This window comes from Polypterus senegalus, chromosome 9 (genome assembly GCF_016835505.1).
Source record: "Polypterus senegalus isolate Bchr_013 chromosome 9, ASM1683550v1, whole genome shotgun sequence".
NCBI lineage: Eukaryota > Metazoa > Chordata > Cladistia > Polypteriformes > Polypteridae > Polypterus > Polypterus senegalus.
The window spans coordinates 116,063,978-116,086,660 of NC_053162.1; the positions used below are offsets into that span (position 1 = coordinate 116,063,978).

Here is a 22,683-nt window from a genome sequence, read left to right on the forward strand (position 1 = left end):
CCCTGCTCAAGCACAAAATATCAAATCAATACATTATATTTAATATACACTGTCGTGCATTGGTTAGCATTGAATTTCATACAATAGGTATACATAGTAAATGTCTTCCTTGACAACTATTAAAAGTATGTCATTATAAAAGTCTCACTTAATAATAAACTCATAGACAATGCTCAAATGAATTATTGTCCAATGCATAGAGAACAGTGAATTTCTGATTTGCATGTGCCTATTAACATGCAACATGTTGCCACTCTTCGGCACCATTATTAATGAAAAGAACTACCTTACCTTGAAACTTCTGTCTCCCTTACCTCAAAAATCTCAGAACACAGTTTACAACACAGTCTACCTTTTTGGAGACATATTAGGTAATGCAGTTATTTGAAAGGCAATGTGCAATAGATAGTGATAGGCTCGTAAAAGACAGACAGATAAGAAAGACACTATATAATTGAAAGATTGATGGAAAGATGCTATATAATAAACAGTGATAGGTTTTATGTAAAAGGCTGACATTAATTGATAAATAATAATTTAGGATATTTTTATTTGCACAAAGTCATTAAAGTTTTTGCCACCATACACATTTCAAATCAGTTTTTCCAGAAAATAACTTAGTCATTTTTGTGAAAATTTTTATTGTGAAATTATGTTTACATTGGCATGTGGAGAACACATTAACCAGTTATAGCACTTACTAATGAGGACTATTTAATGGCCCAATCAAATTAAAATGCAAATTTCACAAACTACTGATGCTTTAATTTTCTGCAACTCTTTTATATATGTGTCACAATTTTAAGACTACCTTTGTGAAATCAAACGCAACATTGATCATATTTTATTTGTCATACCAATGACAAAAACCCAACAAGCAATTGGCTTCCAAAACCCAACAAACAACACAAATTTAATATTTTGTGTTTCATTATCAGGAATTAAGTATACTATTTCAGCAGTCCTGCTAAATGTGTGTGTCAATGAGATTATGCATAGCCAATGTAGAAATACAGCTAAATACATAAAATTTTGGAATGAGCATATGAAGCAAAACCTTCCCCCCTCCCCCTCCCCCTCCCCCTCACCATTGATGACTTGCCACAGTTACAAAGGTCACAAGTTTGTTTGAAACCTGGTTTAATTATTACTTTCTAAAACTGTGTTGGCACTTCCTTATACACCAGTTTACTTCCTATATGCCAAAGACTTTCAGGTTAGTCTATCTGGTGACTCTAAATTAGCCCTTTTGTGTGACTCCAAGTGTGGCACCACTTCCAAGGTTGGTCCCTGCCCTGAGCACAGTACAGCACTTTGTCTCTCGGCAAGAACAGATTTTTCTGGATGTCAGGGGAAAATCAGAGATGAAGAAATGAAAAGATTTTTTCTTTTCTTGCAAGTTGTTTGCAAGTAGCCAAAAGTGTCTTGTCTGTCAGCCAGTGAGTCAATTAAGGATATGTGGCTTTACATACAGTATATGAAAGATGTGCATCACTGTCACCATGTACGAAAAACAAATACCACTCACAATTAATGTACAGGTTAATGAAATCCAGTTAACCTAGTGCAAGAAAAAGATTTAATCAAACACATACCAGAAGATGCTATAATTACCTGTTTAAGTTACCAGTTACTATGATTCATTTTTATTGCTTGCCTCATAACCAGTTCATAGTTAAAAAATCAACATAAACTAGAGCAAACTTACCTAAGTAACATTTTTATCACTAAAAACAACAGTTGATCATTTGTCTTCAGGAATACTTGTTAAAACAAATTCTGTGTTTAAATATTAACAGAATGCTTAGCTACAGATGCAAGCAACACACAGCAACACAGAGAAAAGAACAGACATAAACAAATTATTTTTACATATTTATGGGCTATAGATACTTTTCAAATATATTGCCATTTCTGAACTCTAAATAGCTGTAGATGTAGCATTTAACACTTCTTTTTAATAAATATAGTTGCATAAAATTGGCATCACTGTAATTTTGACAACCATTTTCATTTGACTCTATTCATAAAAAATAACTTAAGTTTTTTAGTCCTTTTATTAAAAACACACAGGTAGAGTTGTAGTGCTGCTGCCTCACAGCAAGGAGACCAGGGTTCAAATCCTGTTTTCCCTGTGTGGAGTTTGCATGATCTTCCTGTGTTAGAGGGATTAAGGATGCTAAATTGGTAAATTGGCAAATTGTGTGTCTATGTGTCTTCAGCCTGTGATGGGCTAGCTCCTTGTTAAGGGATTGTTCCTGGCTTGTATCCAATGCTTGCTAGGATAGGCTTCAGCTTCTGTGTGACCCTGTAGTTCTGCGTAGCACATTTTCTAACCCCCTATCTTCCAGCACTGTTAGTGGTCTACAGTCCAAAGCAATCCGTTTTGCGAGAGAATTTGTAAGTTTGACCGATGTTGACTTACTAATTTTGGTCCTGAAGCCAGTCATTTCATCAGTTTTGGGCTGCCGACACCTTTTGTTGGTACTCAAACTCATACTGCTAGTGCTAACAGAATACACAGTTTCTGTGTTCGCTGTAACATGTTTTGCATTTAGATGGTACCGTAAGGTTGAAGTGCCTCGGTGTTATGCAAACTCCTTTTTGCACAGTTTGCACAAAACCACGCTTTTATCAAGGCTTCCGTCGGGTAGTCTTTTGAAATGAAATTTTCCTCCAATCAGTCCTAGCAACACGCTTTCTTCTGACTCTTACATTTTTGTAGCTCTGATGTGTGCATCAATGTAATCGGTGTACCAGGAAATCATGCATTGAGAGAAGTTCCCGTTTGCTTGGAATGCAAAGTGTGATTAAATGTGTTATTTTTTAACGCGTTATGGAGCACATGCATCGAAGCTTCTCAGCTGTGCTTGTGCTAAGAAAAGGAAACATTTTTAAAATAACGTAACATGATTGTCAATGTAACCTTTTGAAAGTGGTGCCTGGAGGATTCAGAATGTGGAGAAACTCTAGAGACAGCGTGTGTATTAACTTGTGGATTTTTCTGTGAGTATTTGGTAGCAGCGTGACAAAGTTGCTTCCGTAAGACCGCGTTAGCCGCGGAGCTCAGCTCAAAGCGAAATGAGGTGAATGGGAGGGGAGAGGATGATGTCACTGCCCCACCCGCCTCAACTGTCAATCCCCCACAAACACAGTCTCGGAATTTGCATAAGCACAGCCCTTCACCAGCAATTTTAACTTAGTTACAAAGTGATCAAAACTCTCGTTTATACCCTGCGTCCTCTCATTAAACTTGTATCCCGCATTAGTCGTGGGCATGACAAACGCCAGTGGCAGCCTGTCTATGAACTTAATTTAAACTTGCGGTTTACAACGTGCTTTGTTTCCGAAGTAGCTGCAGTCATGAATATGCTTGTATGTGTCACTCGCTTGCGTCATTGTTTCGCTGCCTTCTCAATTGTATAATGCATGTTTTCTTCAGCGCTTTTTTGAGCTCTTCCGTGTTTTCTACGTACTGCGCTCACAGTCAGTTCACGTAATTACGTGGGAGGCGTGATGATGTCACACGAAACTCCGCCCCCCACGGCCATTGAGCTGAACTCCATTACAGTATATGGAAAAAAATAGGTTCCAGTTATGAAAATTACGCGTAGAATTTCGAAATGAAACCTGCCCAACGTTTGTTAGTAAGCTGTAAGGAATGAGCCTGCCAAATTTCAGCGTTCCACCCAGACGGGAAGTTGGAGAATTAGTGATGAGTGAGTCAGTGAGTGAGTGAGTGAGGGCTTTGCCTTTTATTAGTATATATATATATATATATATATATATATATATATATATATATATATATATATATATATATATATATATATATATATATATATATATATATATATATATATACTAGCCATGTGCCCCCAAATACGTTCCAGGGCTCCCTGTTTAAACTCGGCTGCCAGTCGTGAACTGGGCCCTTCGTTGCACAGCATTATGATTTTTTATAAGGGAAACAAAATTACAAAAGAAAACCCTTGGATATTGATTCGATAGGAGCGGCCTACTCGAATCACTGTCCGAATCGTAATTATGTGGTGGTGTAGGAACATTTCTGCTTCTGTCCATTCACAGTCCATCTCGTTTTCACGATGCTGTTGTTTCCTCTCACGATCTCTTCTCAACCTTTCTCCAATCTCACAGGTTGCTTTGTGGCAATCCAAAGAGTAAGGCAATATACACGGAGCAATGATTATAAAAGGGGGACACATAGGTATCCAGGCTCTTTAAAGCATAAATAGGGATCACTTCACTGACATGTGAGTAAGCCATGGTACAACTGTGAGATGCGCAGCACTCGCCGACTACAACGTAACAATAATAATTTCTGGAACATGCTGTTACGTTGTCATTCATTTTACCCACTGTCTTTCATTTATTCATATGTTACGTAGGCATGTACTTTATCTTCGGCAATCTCATTTTCTAACCAGGCCTCAGGAGCTAACCAGCGTAACACTGTCCACCACCCCTTTCGTTATTCCGGCACATTGTTGACATCCGTGAGTAACAACGACATACTAAACTGGAAGGTGGTCTACGCATGCATGGAATTCACGGACAAACAAAGATCAAGATATAAATGAAGATCTCTTTAGTTAATTTAAATCACAACAATTTGTTTAGTTTGAATGTCTGTGTTTTGAGGTGTGATTTGGCTGTCTCTCTACTGCCATCCAGTGCTTCTTCTTCTAATTCATTCGCGAACAAAGATCAAGATCCAAATGAAGATTATATATAGATATATATATATACATATTGTGGAACGAACCCCGGACACAGACAGGTAGACATGTTTAAAAGCACCACCACACATTTATTTTACAAGTACTATATACAACAATAAGTGCACACAACCCACAACTCTCCCAGAGTCCAGGCCTCTCTATCCAATGCCCCCTTTCTCCTGACCGCCTCCACTATTCTCCTCCTGAGCTCTGTCCTCCTACACCCGACTCCAGCCATCAAATGGAGGGAGGCAGCCCCTTTTATAGTCACCCGGATGTGCTCCAGGTGCATCCCAAAAATCTTCCGCTGGCACTCCCCAGTGTGGCAGAAATGCCGGCTGCACACCCGGAAGCACTCCAGGTGTCCCCAATCCTCTTCACCCCAGCACTTTCAGGTGTGGCGGAAGTGCTGAGGTCCAGGGCTCCAAAGGCATTGGTCCCCATAGCCACAAGGGCAGTCACCCCCACGTGGTCTGGGGGAGGCATAAGCCCTCCTCCGTTCCTCCTGCAAACAGTATGCGACCCATGTTTCGCCGTTATTTGGGCTCATCAGGCGTACACACTCCACTGATAGTAAACTATGTAACATTCTATGACTGCTTCTCTCAACTGAGAGGCCCCATGGCGGATGTTTGCAGACTGGCAGATCAACCACATGCGTTACCTGGTAGGTAAGCACCCATATAATCAGATCAGGACTCAGAGTACGAATGCTATGAATGTAATTACTCCGATCTCCAGGCTGTCAAATAAACTAACTACACGCAGTGGTACAGTATAAAGAGGCTTCACCTCTGACATCCGAGGTTCGATCCCCGCGAGGGATGTAGTGGAGTGTGTACGCCTGATGAGCCCAAATAATGTTGAAACACGTGCCATGTACTCTTTGCATTATTTGACAGTAAACTATGTAACATTCTATGATCTGCTTCTCGCAACTGAGAGGGCCCGTGGCCGATGTTTGCAAACTGGAAGACCAACCAGATACGTTACCTGGTAGGTAACCACCCATACAATCAGATCAGGAGTCAGACTACTAATGCTATGAATATATATATATATATATATATATATATATATATATATATATATATAAGAATACACAGAAGACATCAAAGGTTTGAGGCAGCCATCTGTATAATATGCCCTAGCGGCAAATGGGTAATTTTTGTTGAGTAGTGTTCGGTACAAAGTCCAAAACAGAATTGATTCATAAGTGCAAAGATGTCAGCTTTAAAGGCCAAGATCGGGAGTAATGTTATCATGGGCGCTGGAACCCGGGGGGATTTCTAGTGAATGGTCTGCAGAGGATTGACTGAGAAAGTCAGTGCACCTCGCCACCCCCGGTCTGGTGTGGAATTATCACTATTGAAGCCCATAACCTGCCTCCCATTCACACGTGTGTGTCAAGGCCCGCCCCCCTTAGCCTAAGCCCATCAGGTTGGGCGGACCTGACCGAGATGTTGTGAATTCCAGAAAGTGCATCGGTGCTGGCATGAAGAGAGCCCTTATGATGAATGAGCTAAAACTTATGGCTGTAAGTCAAGAAACCACCTGATAACCCATGGATTCGACTCTTTGTGTAGGGCCATCCACTGTAGGGGTGCATGATCCGTAACAAGAGTAAATTCACATCCTAAGAGGTAGTACCTCAGTTATGTAATCACCCATTTGATAGCAAGAGCCTTCCATTCCATTGCCGCATACCTGGTTTCTCGATCCAGCAGTTTCCAGCTCAGGAACATGACAGGGTGTTAAATAACATCGATGCTTTGGCTCAACACGGCTCTCAGGCCTGTGTCCGAAGTGTCCATCTGGAGAATGAAAGGTCGAGAGAAGTTAGGTGCTTTCGGTACTGGTGCTGACATAAGGGCCTGTTTCAAGTCACTAAATTCAGTGTCTGTCTTATCAGTCCATACCACATTGTTTGGAGCCCTCTTCTTTGTTAAATCCTTCAAGGGCGCTGCTCTCTCAGAAAACTGAGGTTCAAACTGGCAGTAATACCCAGCTAAACCAAGAAATGCTTGGATCTGCCACTTGTTTCGCTGACAGGGCCATTTCAATATGGTGTCTACCTTCGAACACTGTGCCTTCACAATACCCCAACCCACCATGTAGCCTAAATATTTAGCTTCTTTCAACCATTAAAAAACATTTTTTTGGATTGATTTGAAACCCGGCTTCACCCAGTGCCTGCAATACTGCTCGGAGCTGCTGTACATGTTCCTTCCATGTACTAGAATACATGACTACATCATACAGGTAGGCAGCACTGTACAAGTTATGAGGGTGGAGCACTTTATCCACCAAACGCTGGAAAGTTGCAGGTGCCCTAGGTAACTCGAAAGGAGGTACACAATATTGCCAGTGTCCACTAGGGGTGCTAAATGCGGTTTTGTCCTTAGCGGAGTCCATTAAAAGAACCTGCCACTGCCCCTTTGTCATGTCAAGCATGGTCAAATATTTTTCCTGTCCTAGCCTCTCGAGGAGATTGTCCACTCATGGCTTTGGATAAGCATCGGACTGGGAAATTTGATTAAGCCAGCAGAAGTCATTGCAAAACCACCAACTTCCATCAGGCTTACTAATCAAGACTATTGGACTGGACCAGGGACTATGACTTTCCTGTATTATTCCTAGTTCCAGCATGCACTTGATTTCATGCTCCCCTTCTGCTCTTTTTGCCTTGAGAAGACAATTGGGGTGCTCTCAGTCTATAACCCCAGGTTCTGTCACAATATTGTGTGCAATCAGAGAGGTCCTTCCATGTTTTTCACTCACTACCTCAGTGACAGACAGGATAACTGCTTTGAGCTCCCGTCTCTGTCTGGAATTTAACTCTGCACCAATGTTAAGGGTGTTTTTATGAGCAAAGAATGAGCAGGACTGAAGGCTTCCACGGCTTCAGTAAATTTACATGATATATCTGCTCTCTCAGTTAAAAATTAGGTTGTTTTACCAAATAGTTGACTAGCCAATGGGCTAGTAATTTAGAATGTGAGGTAGGAACTAGGACCTTGACACGATCTCCCAGGTGGAATTCTCGAAGAGACATACCACGATCATAATATCGAGCCTGTGCTTTTTGCACCTTTGCACCAAATTTTCAGTATGAGCTGAATTTTTCCAAATCTATCACATAATTGCACCATATTTTCCAATATATTTGTAGAGGGAAGAGCCTCACCTTCCCACCCTTCTTTCAAAATATCCAATATGCCCCGGAGATGTCATCCATATAATAATTCAAAAGATGAGAACCCCGTACAGTCTTATGGGACTTACCGATAAGCAAAAAGGATGAAAGGGACGAAGTTGATCCCAGTTGCTGCTGTCTCCGCTGACAACCTTGCAAAGCATTTGTTTGAGAGTCTAATATAACTTCTCAACTAGACCATCGCTTTGAGGGTGATACACTGCAGTCTTCAAGTACTTTATTTTAAGTAACTTGGCTATTTCATTGAACATCTCTGAGATAAAAGGCATCCCCTGGTCCATGAGAACTTTCTTAGGGATGCAGCATCACACAAAGACCCCTACCAATTCCCGTGCGATAGTTTTAGATGTGACTGAGCACAATGGAACAGCTTCAGGATATCGGGTAGCATAATCCACAAGAACTAATATATATTTATGTCATTGGGCTGAGGGGTCTAGGGGTCCTACTAAATCAGAGGTGTCCAACACGTCATTCCAAGTAGCTCGCCAAAGAGTTGATGAATCCTACATAAATTTGAAAGCTTGATTAGTCAAATTAGGGGTGGGCGATCTTTCCAAAAAATCTTATCATGATCCTTTTAACACAAAATCACAATCCACAATCTGAATTGCAATCTATCTTTTCAATGTAGCATAGACTTAAGAGAATTTCTGGACTCAAACTCATCAAGACCTAAGTAACACTTTATTTTAAATATCAAACAAAGTTGAATTCAATTTGTTCTCTCGTTTGCTAGTTAAGTGGGGGTAAGGAACATGCCCCAAGGCTGCAGCGTGAGTGAGGAGGGCCTCACCCCCTCCCCTCTGCCCGCTGCATTTCATTTGCATTCACACTAATAAATCGGTACTGCAAGCGAACTTTGATACATTGCAAAATGAGAGAAGTCACAAATTCAAGCGGAATGTTCAAGCAAATTATAGAAAAAAAATCTGATCTAAATCTGTTAAGTAGTTCTTTTCGTGAAAAGCAGACATACATACATACAGACAGAGAGACATTAGATTTTATACATTATTTATTAGTAAACCTTCAAAATAATGTGGAGTTAAAGACTCAACAGCATTCTCAGTATTTCTGGACCTTAGCAGCGCCAGATAACTATAAGAATCTTCACCAAGCAGCTCTGAAAATGTCTGCTTTGGTTGGGTCTACATACCTCTGTGAGTCTGTCTTTTCTGACATGAATGTCATGAAATCAAAGTTCAGAACAAGACTGACAGATGAACATTTAAATGACCCCATAAGAGTGAACCTAAGTGGCTACATACACCATACACCTCTCTTGTTGACTCCATTCATGAAAACATGAGACCTCTGTACTATATCGATCCCAATTCTTTTAAAGGGGACATCAATCAGTGGAAGGGGAACAAGAGTAGCTCAGTCCCTCCTAGGAATTTGCCACCATTAACACTCTGGACAAGATGTGCAAAAACAGAGAACCTCCTCATTAATTCCCAGCCAATAAAATTGGAGCTTAATACGCTCTAAAGTCTTCTTGTTGCCCAAATGGCCTCCTAGGAGGAGGGCATGTGCCAATTCACAAATCTTCCAACAGCTGCCTCATGCTCCATTACCCGATACAATAAGACATTTTCTAACACAAAGTGAGGACCCTGTGGCATAGACTGATGAGTGCGTTGGCCATTGACTAGTATGACTGCATTTTTTGAAAATTTCAGAGAGTTGTTGCTCCCCTGCTCCCTTTTGAAAGGAGCCGGTGTTTCTCTAAAATGGAATTTTAACTCACAGAGAGGGTCCGGTTTGACTTCAAGGGTAGGGGTTTCCTCCTGTTCCGCCGAGGAACTGGTTGATGACGTTTCTGCCAGCAATGGACCAGAAACTGCCCCTTCCCCCTTGTGCTCTTCTGTATCTCTCTCCACCGGCTCATTACATGGCGTTGAGACAGTTTGAGATGGATCATTCCCATGTATAATTAGTCCCAAATTGTTCTTGGGAGTAGAAAGTATTAAACAGCAGTTTATTTTAGACCAGTCCCATCCAAGTATTACCAGAAAAGGCAAATTTTTTTAGCAATCCTCCATGACTGATGAAACAGGTGGTGGTTTTATACTCCTGGGTTTGTCTGTGTATACAGATTATACTGGTCTTAACTTTCACCCACTGTCGCAGTAGTACATATCGGCAATCGACAATGGAAATGTTGCTGCCAGAATCAAAGAGGGCTTCTGCTTTAAACCCATTTATAACCACCACTCCTATATGCAATATTGTCAGGGGGATTGTAAGTGCATACAACGCATCTTTCTCTCTCCACCTGCATTCCACCTTTTTCCTGAGTAGGTTGCGCGCCCACAGATCCTGGGTCTTCGGAACAGGCTCCGGCTTGTAAGGGAGGGGCAGATATTTTGGGACATAATCCTTCTGGCATCTGCTGAAAGGCCATTCTGCTCTCCCAGATTGCGAGGCCATCCTAGATGATTCAATGAGCTCTATGAGCTCATTCATCTTTTTGAATTCTTCCCAGACCAGCTTGGTTAAATATTCCGGTAAACTATTCATTAATATGAAACAGGCCACCTGCTCCACAATTTGTAGGGTGTCGTATTTAAAATGGCCTTAGCCATAGCCCTACCTTCATCCAAAGTGCAAAGCCTGCTTTTGGGTTGACTGCTCTGGGTCAAATAGCCAGTTTTTTTATCCTCATAACCTGCTAGTCTGAGGATGCCTCACATTTAGCTAAGGCTTTGACCATAGTGGGGGGGACAGTTCTCTTCTCCAAGAGAGCATAATATATGATATTTATATATCATCCTCTTTAATAAAACCCCTATGTGCGTCCAGGTGTCCGTGTGTGTGTGTGTGTGTGTCTTCTGGTGAAGTGTGCCACACGGCACATGTTCAGTCTCTTCCTGTGCATTCCTTGTGCATAGAGAGAGACACACACACACACAGGCGCACGCGAGACAGTATCACACACACACACAGGCGCGCACGAGACAGACAGACACACACACAGGTGTGCGCGAGACAGACACACACACACACAGGCACGCACGAGACAGACACACACACGCACAAAGGCGCGCAAGAGACACACACACACACAGAGGCAAGAGAGAGAGAGAGACACACACACACACAGATACAGAGGCATGCGTGCCTGTGTGTGTGTGTGTCTCTCTCTCGCGCGCGATGGTATAATTAACACATTTGTGCTTAAAAACTTAAATATATATTTACATACAGTTCATACGGTCTGGAACAGATTAATTGTATTTACATACGTGGGGGAAATTACTTTGGTTCACGACCAAATCGGGTTACAACCAGACTTTTGGACCGAATTATGGTCTTGAACCAAGGTTCCACTGTATTACTGTCAGAGAAAATTACAGGCATTTTACGGAAATACATACCAGTATTACTGAGAGAGACAATTAAAAGCACACAATACAGTGACGCATATTACAGCCACATACAAGGTCCCTTGCCATTTAATATAGACTGTTCCTACTAATGTTTATGCACTACTGTTCTAGCGCCCATTATTGTAAAGTATATATATATATCTATCTATCTATATATATACAGTGTCACAAGAACGAGACGTAAACAGATAAAGGTTTGGGGCAGCCACCCGTATAATATGGTATCCTGGCTGCAAAGTCGTTTTTATCAAATACACAGCACTAATGTGCATCCAACTGAGTCCAGAACGAGACTGAGGGAAAAAGGAAAAGGGCAGGCTTTTAAAGAGGAAGACAGGAAGTGAGGTCATAAGGATCGGGCACATGTTCTTCATTCATTGGATCGAGTCTGGACGTGACGTCAGAGGGGCCGGAACTGGTAAGGTCTACTTCCATTGGCTCGGTCCTGGAAGTGATGTCAAGAGAGCCAGGTGGAATCTCCTGGGAATGGTCTACAGGAAAGGGAGAAAAAGAGTCAGTGCACTCTGCCACATCCCGGCATGCCTCAGAACTGCCTTCACTCAAGCCCTTTAGCTGCCTCCCATGTGCACGTGTGTGACAACAGTTAAGTCCATAAATACTTGGACAAAGACAACTTTTTTCTAATTTTGGTTCTGTACATTACCACAATGAATTTTAAATGAAACAGCTCAGATGCAGTTGAAGTGCAGACTTTCAGCTTTAATTCAGTGTGGTGAACAAAACGATTACATAAAAATGTGAGGCAACTAAAGCATTTTTTTAACACAATCCCTTTATTTCAGGGGCTCAAAAGTAATTGGACAAATTAAATAACTGGAAATAAAATGTTAGTTTCTAATACTTGGTTGAAAACCCTTTGCTGGCAATAACAGCCTGAAGTCTTGAACTCATGGACATCACCAGATGCTGGGTTTCCTCCTTTTTAATGCTCTAGCAGGCCTTTATTGCAGCGGCTTTCAGTTGCTGTTTGTTTGTGGGCCTTTCTGTCCGAAGTTTAGTCTAACTAGTGCGCGGAATAAGCAACAATGACCTCACCCCAGCCCCCACCCCCCCCCTCCCTCGTGTTCAGCCACTCGATACAAGAGATCATTTGCAATGACGACGCAGAGCAATTGTGGATTGGGAGCTTGGGACATTAGTCAATTAACTTAAACTACTGCATTTCTTCTGTTTCTTAAGGAATCATCATTCTATTGCTCCCATTTAAAGGAGGATGGCATTAACCTGAACTGAGAGTTTAATCGCTGGATGGGAACCCTGCCAACCTCAATGGGCAGTTTTTAGGAACTCCGCAAAGAGCCGGCTGTTGTAGTAACTTCCAGGTTGTCCACGGGTCCTTTTACTCCGTCACACTGTGTTGACGCCTGGGTCCTAGTGGTCATTGTACATGGCTCAGAAGTATCTCTGTTCATTAATAAACCCACTTTCTGTACAGGAGTAGTGTTCTTACCACTTATAGTGTCAGACCAGTCCCGCCCCTTTATTACGGGAAATGGTGGTTCAGGCAAAACAGCCACAACCAGGCGAGTCATAGCACCATCCACTTTTATCACACAGGTAGCGAATTTGTAAAAACAGGTATTCCTATGTATACATCTCAGACTGGTCTTAATTTTAAGCCACTGTCGTGTTAAAACATATCGGTGAGCAACAATGGACATGGACTCTCCAAGTCAAACATAGCTGTTACTCAATTACCATGTATTAAAACTACTCCTGTGTAAGGTAGAGATGAAGGGTTAATCAAGGCACAGTACCTCTCTCGCTTGCCATGAGAATAATCCATAGGCTCCACCATCAGGCAGACTGGGAACATATGTCCAGTCCACTCACACTTAAAACAGTGGGGATGAATGAACGATTTCTCCTTCTTTTTAATCAGAGACTCATTGTTTTGTCGGGAGGGCTCAGGGGCTGCAACACATACCTGTCTATGGGTTGGCAAACAAACCTTTCTGACCCTTCTAATTTGCAAACCGCCCAATGACGCTCCACCACCTCGATCAGGGCATCCATATTGGAATATACCTGCTTATGGACCTGCTGGGCAAGATTCTCCAAGAGGCTAGCTGCTTGACTGCTTGTTGGGCGGGGTTGATATCTGGCTGTAGCCAGTGCCCTAGTTTTCCCCAAACCACGAAGGCCTGGGTTCGTATTGGCCACTCTGGGGCAAATTGCCACTCCTGCCAACCCCTTGCCTGCTGAGCCACAGACAAGCTGTAGCGTTTATAAACCTCTGATTTCAGGGTGGCATAATTTGCAGTCAGTATAATAAGCCCACTGCACTTCCCCTTTCAAGTATGGCACTAAAATGTACACCCACTCCGACGCCGGCCATGCATTGCACTTTGCAGTGTGCTCGGATATCAAAAACTAAGACTTAATATCATCCCCCTCTGTAAGGTAAGTTAACAGAGGGGGTAGAGACTAAGCAGTCTCCGATCTTACCACCGCTGCTGCCCACACCTCTGCCTCAACTAACTGGGTCCTCGTCTCTCCCAGCTAAACTTCAACTGTCTGGAGCTCAGTCATGATGGTGCTCAAGACGGTATTCAAGTCTAGTTCCTCTGCCATACTTGAACAATTGATCCTGCCGACTACACCATTGTAATACAATAAATAATTGACTCCAATGCATCACAAAGTTTTACGGAATTGTATAATGTCCAGTGGACAGGTCAACATAATATTTTAAATAGTGCCCAAAATAAACATTCGACATCAGGTTCAGGTACAGAGGGGTATTTATACAAAAAAAAGAATGTTACAAGAAATGATATAACGGGATGGGATGTCATCACGGCGGGACCGGGAGTGACATCATCAATGCAGGGACAGAAGTGGAAAGGTGGAACGGCCATTTTGGATTCTGGAACAGAGGTAAGTGCAGTTATTTGTCATCTTTGTTTCTGGATGAAGAGAAAGAGAGGCATTAGTACCCATCAATACCCTAGTAACAGAAGCGCTTGGTTGGCACCGACCTGACACAGACTGACACCGAAGGCACACTTATAAAAGAAATAAACTTTTATTTTCCTCATTAATGGACCACGTCTTCCCCGTACTCACAGACACAACACAGTCCCACATTAAGCACAAACTCAAATAAATACCAATCAAATCTCTTATCTCCTCCACTCCTCTCCGGCAAGCTTAGTCCCTCTCCTCCAGACTCTGGCTTCAGGAGTACAGTTATCCGACCTCGATCGCGGGGGTTGCGTTCCAGACCCCCCTTTAGGTGAAAAGTCCGCGATGTAGAAACCATATGTTTGTATGGTTATTTTTATATATTTTAAGCCCTTATAAACTCTCCCATCCTGTTAACATTATTAGAGCCCTCTAGACATGAAATAACACCCTATAGTCAAAAGTTTAAACTGTGCTCCATGACAAGACAGAGATTACAGTTCTTTCTCACAATTAAAAGAATGCAAACGTATCTTCTCTTTAAACGAGCACCGTCAGGAGCAGAGAATGTCAGAGAGATAGAGAGAGCGTGACAGAAAAACAAACAATCATAAAAATCAATACATGCTGTTGGGCTTTTAAGTATGAGCACCGCGATAAAGCAGCCGCAAAGAAAGGAGCAATGTGAAGGTAGTTTCAGCATTTTTAATAGTAGCCTCCGTATCTTCTTAACAAACAGCCTCTGTGCAAACAGCCCCTCTGCTCACACCCCCTCCGTCAGGAGCAGAGAACGTCAGAGAGAGAGCGAGATTAAAGCAAACAATCAAAAAATCAATACGTGCTTTTGGGCCACCACGATAAAGCAGCATTTCTTAGAGTAGCGTCCATATCTTCTAGGCAAACAGCCCCTCTGCTCAAACCCCCTCCGTCAGGCGCAGAGAATGTCAGAGAAAGACCGAGAAAAGCAAACAATCCGCTCGGGGAAGCACATCGTATATCATTGAGGAGTTTTAGTTAATATGTAATACATGCTCTGATTGGGTAGCTTCTAAGCCATCCGCCAATAGCGTCCCTTGTATGAAATCAACTGGGCAAACAAACTGAGGAAGCACGTACTTTAAATTAAAAGACCCATTGTCCGCAGAAATCCGCGAACCAGCGAAAAATCCGTGATATATATTTAGATATGCTTACATTTAAAATCCGCGATGGAGTGAAGCCGCGAAAGTCAAAGCGCGATGTAACGAGAGATTACTGTATTGTCTGCTGGTCCCTTATAGAGGTCACCCAGAATTGCTCCAGATACTCATTGACCCACTTCTAGCAGCACTTCCGGGTGTAGAGGAAGAACCGCCCACACAATTGCAGCACATCCTGGATGCACCCCCGGATCCCAAAAAGGCTGTAATGAACTCCAATTCCCATGAAGCCCTGCGGGAGTCCGAGGTATCGATGCCATTGTGGGTTTGCCATCTAGCGTTCTGGGGGAGGTGATGCTCTGTCCACACTTGTTCCCTTGCCCTTCCAAGGCAGAGGCGTCCCTGCTGGGCAGGGGGCCCAGCCATCCATGACAGTATATATGTATATAATATATATATATATATATATATATATATATATATATATATATATATATATGTATATATATATATATATATACAGTAATCCCTCCTCGATCGCAGGGGTTGCGTTCCAGAACCCCCGCGATAGATGAAAATCCGAGTAGAAACCAAATGTTTGTTTGGTTATTTTATATATTTTAAGCCCTTATAAACTCTCCCACACTGTTAACATTATTAGAGCCCTCTAGACATGAAATAACACCCTTTAGTCAAAAGTTTAAACTGTGCTCCATGACAAGACAGAGATGACAGTTCTTTCTCACAATTAAAAGAATGCAAACATATCTTGCTCTTCAAAGAATGCGGAGGAGTTTTATTTAATATGTAATACATGCTCTGATTGGGTAGCTTCTAAGCCATCCGCCAATAGCGTCCCTTGTATGAAATCAACTGGGCAAACAAACTGAGGAAGCATGTACCATAAATTAAAAGGCACATTGTCTGCAGAAATCTGCGAATCAGATATCAGAATCATATATATATATATATATATATATATATATATATATATATATATATATATATATATATACTGTATATATATACTGTATATGTATAAAATATGTATTTATCTTTTAATGATGAATTGTGTTCATTGGAAAACAGTGAAAGTCACTAAACTAACTAATAGCAGTTGGAGAACCCAAATGTTAGTTTCCGGTAGTGTCAACTGGCTGAACTTGAGCAGGGTTCCAGAGATGATTCCTGGTGTCAGTGTTCTGCGGCAAGGTTTCATCAAGGTTTTTATAATTAATATGATTGTTAGTATTTTTATGCTCTAGATGTGGTTGCACTCCTTAGATCAATTTGCCAATGGTAAATCTACTAAGAGCAAAAGGCTTCTGACAGCATAGTTTGTAGGTTAATGAACAACATACCATTCCAAAGTTATGATGCTAGAAGGAATTCGAGTTTGATATCCTTTAGTAATGCACATGATCAAAATTACTTTGTCATATTTGTTTGGGCTATACTGAAGTATTCTTGCATGATATCATTCTTTTGCTTCCTGCAACATTTTGTAAACAACCCTAATTTTCACAATTTGGGTATGTGCACTAGGTGGTTTGAGATTCAGTAGGTTCCATAATGATTGCTGATTGGTGTATTTCTGAGGAAGATGATCTTGAGTTAAAAATATTACAATGTACAAAAAAACAAAATATATAAAATAATTCTACTCTGAAAAAGAACATTCTTGTAAATTTACTTTAACAGAGTGTTTTAAGAAAATCATAACATCTTAATAATTTCCCATCTATCTTCCATGTTTTTTCCTTTTAGAGGAGTATGTTAATGCAATGCTGCTCTGTCTCTGTAATATATAAGTGCTTACAACATTTATTGATAATAGATGAAGCATAGTTCTTGTCTTTGAAATATAAAGTATATATCATATGACATAAAGCATATGATATGCATTTTAGATGTCGATGAGTGTGAGCTCTACCAGTCTGGACGGTTATCCCGCATCTGCATGTATGCATGTGTTAACACTCCTGGCTCCTACCGGTGCACATGTCCTCCAGGATACAACCTTGGCCCTGGGTATCGTTTCTGCAAAGGTCAGTTTGTTTCCAATATTTTTCTTTAAACAGAAAGACTTGGATCTGTTAAGGAAATATTGTCTTCCAATATTTGTTTAAAAGTAAATGTCTGTTTTAAATTGTATTTGTAACATACTAAAATAGTAAATACATTAATTGAATAACAGTGTTTTACAGAATGAAATGGTGACACATTATTAACACTGTTGCCTTACAAGGAATATGGAATCTGGATGTTCTTCCTGAGTCTGTGTTGTTTTTTCTCAAGATAGTAACTCTAAACTGACCCACAGTTTGGAAGTGCTAGTATGTGCATGAGTGAACTGGTTCTCAAACAGAGATTATCCCTGCCTAGTGCTGCTGGGATTGGTCCTAGTTCCTCACAGCCTAGCCACATCTTCTTTATCCTCCCTCTTAACATCATCCCCCCTCCACTTTCATCAGTATACACCTCTTCACCCAACCACCCTCTGCCTTTTGTTGAACACGCCCAGACCATCTTTGTCAATTTCTCCTCAACATAAGATCTTTCACCTCTCTTAACTCCAAAACAACTCTATTGTCAATATCAAAGTTTATATTTACTGCATTAGTATTCTGAACTCCTCATAAATGTATTGGATGAGTTTCTCTCAACGCCTTTACCACCCATGCTGCACAGCCATGCACCCACCTTTTCCTTGCTTCATGCCTCTTTTCCTCCTGCTGTCACCTTGGTTTTTCCAGCATGAAACATTTTGCTTCCAAAATAATTGTCTATTTAAGTATTTTCTCCTTCAGTTACATTTCAATTTGTGCCTTAAATATAACAAAATCTATTAACACATGAATATCTCATAGACATCATGTCCCTTGGTGGTTTATGGGCACATATTAAGGCAGTTTCCCACCCATGCTTGCTTTTTCCTAATTTTATACCTCTCATCCTCGTCCAAGTTGCATCATTTTTATATAAAAAACTCTAGAATCAAAAGATGGCATATGGTTCAAGAAGGTTTCCAGCTCCGTGAAGGACAGAGTGTGAATATGCACATGAAGCTGTTTGTGGCCAGCCAGTTGTCTACCATTTTTTAATATTCTACAGCGAAACTCCCAGGCTGAGCTTGGTACTCTACAAAATGACATAAAAGAAATCAAAACTGAGCAAAGCAAGATTTTTCTAAATTTCAAACACTGATGGAAACAATGCACCATCATGATCAACAGATTACCTCTCTGTAGAGTCCAGTGGTATCATTTGGTGCTAAACTGAAGAACCCACAGAAACATTTTTCCCATAGTGAGAATTAAAGAAAATACTGAAAGTGGAAATATTTTTGAATTTCTAAACAAACTGTGGACAAATTTCTTTCCAGCCCTCCGGAACTATGCTCCTATTGCAGGTGGTATCATTGTATTTATACACTTAAATCACAATTCTTTTCAATCAGTTAATCAATCAGTTATTAATACTAATATTTCTCAACTTTAATGGCAAGTTATTTAGAAGAAGGCTAGGAAGACACCTAACTTGTCCTACAATAACCAGAGAATTTCTTTTTTTCCAGGAAGGCTATGGTTTCAGTGGAGAAACATGCTTAATACTGGCCTTGCAACCTTTTCTGTTGTACCCTACCTATCTCAATATTTTATGTGCCTCAGGGCGCATAACCTTTGAAGGCTTTGATGACTCAAAATATGCTTCAAGGTCATTGATGACTTTCAAATTATGGAAATGTTTTTCTTTTAGATAGATAGATATTGCTCTTTCAGTCTTGTAAGGTTTATTGTCTCTACTAAGCATCTGGAAATTTTTACTTTATTTTAACCTTTTTAGTATAAATGTCATGAAATGTAATGTATACAGTTTTTCCCACATCATAATTCAATTATAATCTTCAAAAATAGAACAAACTATTAGCAAACATTTAATTAATATTAAAATGCTTATTCTTGTCATTCATTCATACTATTTTGTCTACGTCTGAAGTATAAGTTCACACTATATTTTAAATATGTTGCAGATGTGGATGAGTGTGCTGGTCGTCAGCACAACTGCAGCCAGGATGAACTGTGTGTGAACACATTTGGAGGTTTTGAATGTGTTCGACCTGAATGTCCAAAAACGCGCCATAACACTAGCTACGTCAAGACATCCCCAGTGTAAGTAAAGAGAAAGAAAGCAAAGTTAGAGGTTTACCAATGTAGGCCAAGTGGGTGGCTATAACACCCAGGTATTCTACAAATTTCTACCATATATGTATGAATGTTATAAAGGTATTTTATGATGTTTAACTGTGTAAACTGTTGTAAAATGTTATGTCAGATCAGGTTCTCAGTCACCGTGATGTCTCATTCCATGGATAGAAGCAACAGATTTGCAAAATGATAACTCCTGAAATTACAGCTGGCTAACGATAAGAGAAATGGCAAAGAGGATTTAAGAAAAAGATCATAATGGTCACAAAACCTCAAACAAATAATTAACAAATATGTTTGCAATGTGTCCACAGTGAGGCAATACAATTGTATAATTAATGTTGAGTAACTAAATACTTCATGACATTAAATTGTCATTTTGAAATTAATGGGCTATTAACAAGCCATTTCCTCAAAGATGATATTCAAATTATTATTAAAATATTTTTTTTATTAATTATTAACTTTTTATTTATTATTAAAATCACTATTAGGCTAGCTTGCTTAATTTGAGGACCATTCTGACGCACATCTAACGACACTGAAGATAGATAGATAGATAGATAGATAGATAGATAGATAGATAGATAGATAGATAGATAGATAGATAGATTCTTTATTAATCCCAAGGGGAAATTCACATAATCCAGCAGCAGTATACTGATACAAAGAAACAATATTAAATTAAATAGTAATAAAATATCACATTGTCTCAGTGCTTCTTTCCATTTTCTGTATTTACACAAATACAATATATCATTTCTCAAGTGTAATTAAAATATTCTGTGTAAAATACAGACTTCCTCAGAACATACTTAAACCTGGGCATATTAGAGATTTGAATCTAAATATTTCTTCAGTATATAACACAGGTTCTTTGATTCTTCAAATATCAGTCATCTGACTTTCTTAAAAAGAATTTTGATAACAATTAAATGTTGAATTTTGCTTAGTATATTATGAAGTTCATTTTTGTGTTTTACTTTAAATAAGGCAATTTTATTCCAGTTCTGGAACTCTAATTTGGCTTAGAATACTGTATTGCCCTCAATAAATGTGTTTCTAAAGCACTGTAAATATAGTCTAATGACATTTAGCAGGAATTTGTTTTATTTCCCTCCTGTTTGAAATTTCAGACGATGTGAAAGGAATCCATGTCCAGTGGGCAACAAAGTCTGTGCACAGTCTACCTCCTCCATCTCCTTCCACTATCAGTCTTTGGTTTCTAACTACACCACTCCTCATGTACTCTTCAGGATGTCTGCAATCCGCCAGCATGGTGATAGCCTGCGTTTTGCTGTGGTTGGAGGACGGGGTCGTAGGCACTTTGGTGTGCAGAGAGCAAACAGGCTAACTGGGGAACTGGTGTTAGTCAGCCCTGTATTGGGGCCCACAGTCTTAGAAGCTGACTTTGAAATGACAGAGTATGATAAGCGAGTTTTGTTGGGCAGATATATTTCCAAAGTGATTGTCTTTGTTTCACAGTATGATTTCTAATCTTATTATGTAAGACAGCAGAGACTGGTAAAGGAACAAAGTTTTGTATGATTCAGATATTAAAGTGCTTCATATAGATTATCTTAAGAGCATGTATTTCAGGTCAGTCTTGAAAAGTAAAACCAATCAGTAATTGATTTATTGGTGTAGTAAACACATTTGTTTTATCAGACCATGCTGTTTACATTTGCTTGGACAAATGTATACAAATCTGAGGTGCTGAAACATATTTTGGAGTAATATTATTATAGTTAAAAGCATCTACAGTAATATGTGGAGTCAAGAAATAAAAATGACTGAATAAGCCTGCTTTGATGTACAAACAAATATTCATTGTCCTGTCTAGTACTGACTTCTGTCTTGCATCCAATGCATCCAGGGTTGGCTGCAGCTCACTGCAATTTTAAAATGTATTATGTGGGTTTATGTTGGGAGAATGGATGGCAAACAATGTCATCAGTTAATAAATTACTCAAGATGTCTGATTCAGTGTATAGATAGAGTATTGCTTTTTTCCTCTGAGTCATTTAAAAGAGCTATGTCATATGAATGTAAATTTTAAAAAAATTCTTCACTTAGTTACTACCCCAATGCCCTCACTCATACTCTCATACAGAAGTTTTTTGGAAGCTATTGATTTCGCTTGATAGCTTATTCCAAAGCCACTAACCATTAGTGTAAAGAAGAGCTGTGTTATTCCTATTTGGAAGGCAGATTCTCTTAATTTTCTCTAATACTTTAAAGTATGCAATTCCCTGTTTTAACTGAGTTTACTCCATACACTTTTCTGTGTACATTTGAAGACCTGGATTAGGTCATAAGTAGTCTTACATGCTCAAGACTAAGGAGGTTTACTCATAATTATGTTTGTTTTTTGTAGTAGGACATGCTCTTAAATCCACAGATGCACTTGGCTGCTCTGTTCTGTACAGCTTCTAGAAGAGTTGTCTTTTTGCAGTAGAGTTACCTAAACTGTAAACAGTACCCCAGAAGATGCCTTACCTGAATATTGGGAAATTTGAGAATAACATTAATTGATAGATATTCAATTGATATTTTAAAAAAACTTAACGCTGTGTTTGGCTTCTAAATTGCTTCTATACATTTTTTTTAACGATATAAAGTCCTAAAATCTTTCTATAGTTCTTTTGCTTATATATTTAGAATTAGCATTCGTTTTTTCCTACATGTAACACTTTGCACTTATCTAAATTAAACAGCATTTTTCTATTTTGAAAATTGTCTGGGTCTTTTTTAATGGTTTTTGCTGTCTTTGCAATTTTTATATCATCTTCAATATCACAAACTTACTTAATGTAACAGAATAAATACCACTAATGTAAATTAAAAACATGTTGATAAATTTGCCACATGTGCTGCCTTGTTTAGACTTTTTCCTTGGTCTGTAAACAAATTTGAAATCCAGAAGCTAAAAGCTTTCTGAAAGACACTGTAAATGTCAAATTAAATCTCCTATCATGTTCTGTCAATGGATTCTCAAATACAAATTTACTTTCTAAAACTGTCAACAGAGCAGGTGCTCTGACGGCCACTCTA

General features: G+C 39.8%; 1 protein-coding gene across 3 annotated transcripts in view; it reads left to right on the top strand.

The window, feature by feature from the left end:
- LOC120535646 (fibulin-7-like) overlaps window positions 1–22,341 on the top strand; it is a 97,761-nt gene extending 75,420 nt beyond the window's left edge. For all 3 annotated transcript variants that reach the window (XM_039763599.1, XM_039763602.1, XM_039763600.1), the window contains 3 exons: window positions 17,332–17,469; window positions 19,455–19,593; window positions 20,766–22,341. In XM_039763599.1, coding sequence (XP_039619533.1) covers window positions 17,332–17,469; window positions 19,455–19,593; window positions 20,766–21,126 — 638 coding nt within the window. In that variant the 3' untranslated portion in view covers window positions 21,127–22,341. The remainder of the gene's footprint in view (window positions 1–17,331; window positions 17,470–19,454; window positions 19,594–20,765) is intronic.
- The last annotated feature ends 342 nt before the right edge of the window (window positions 22,342–22,683 follow it).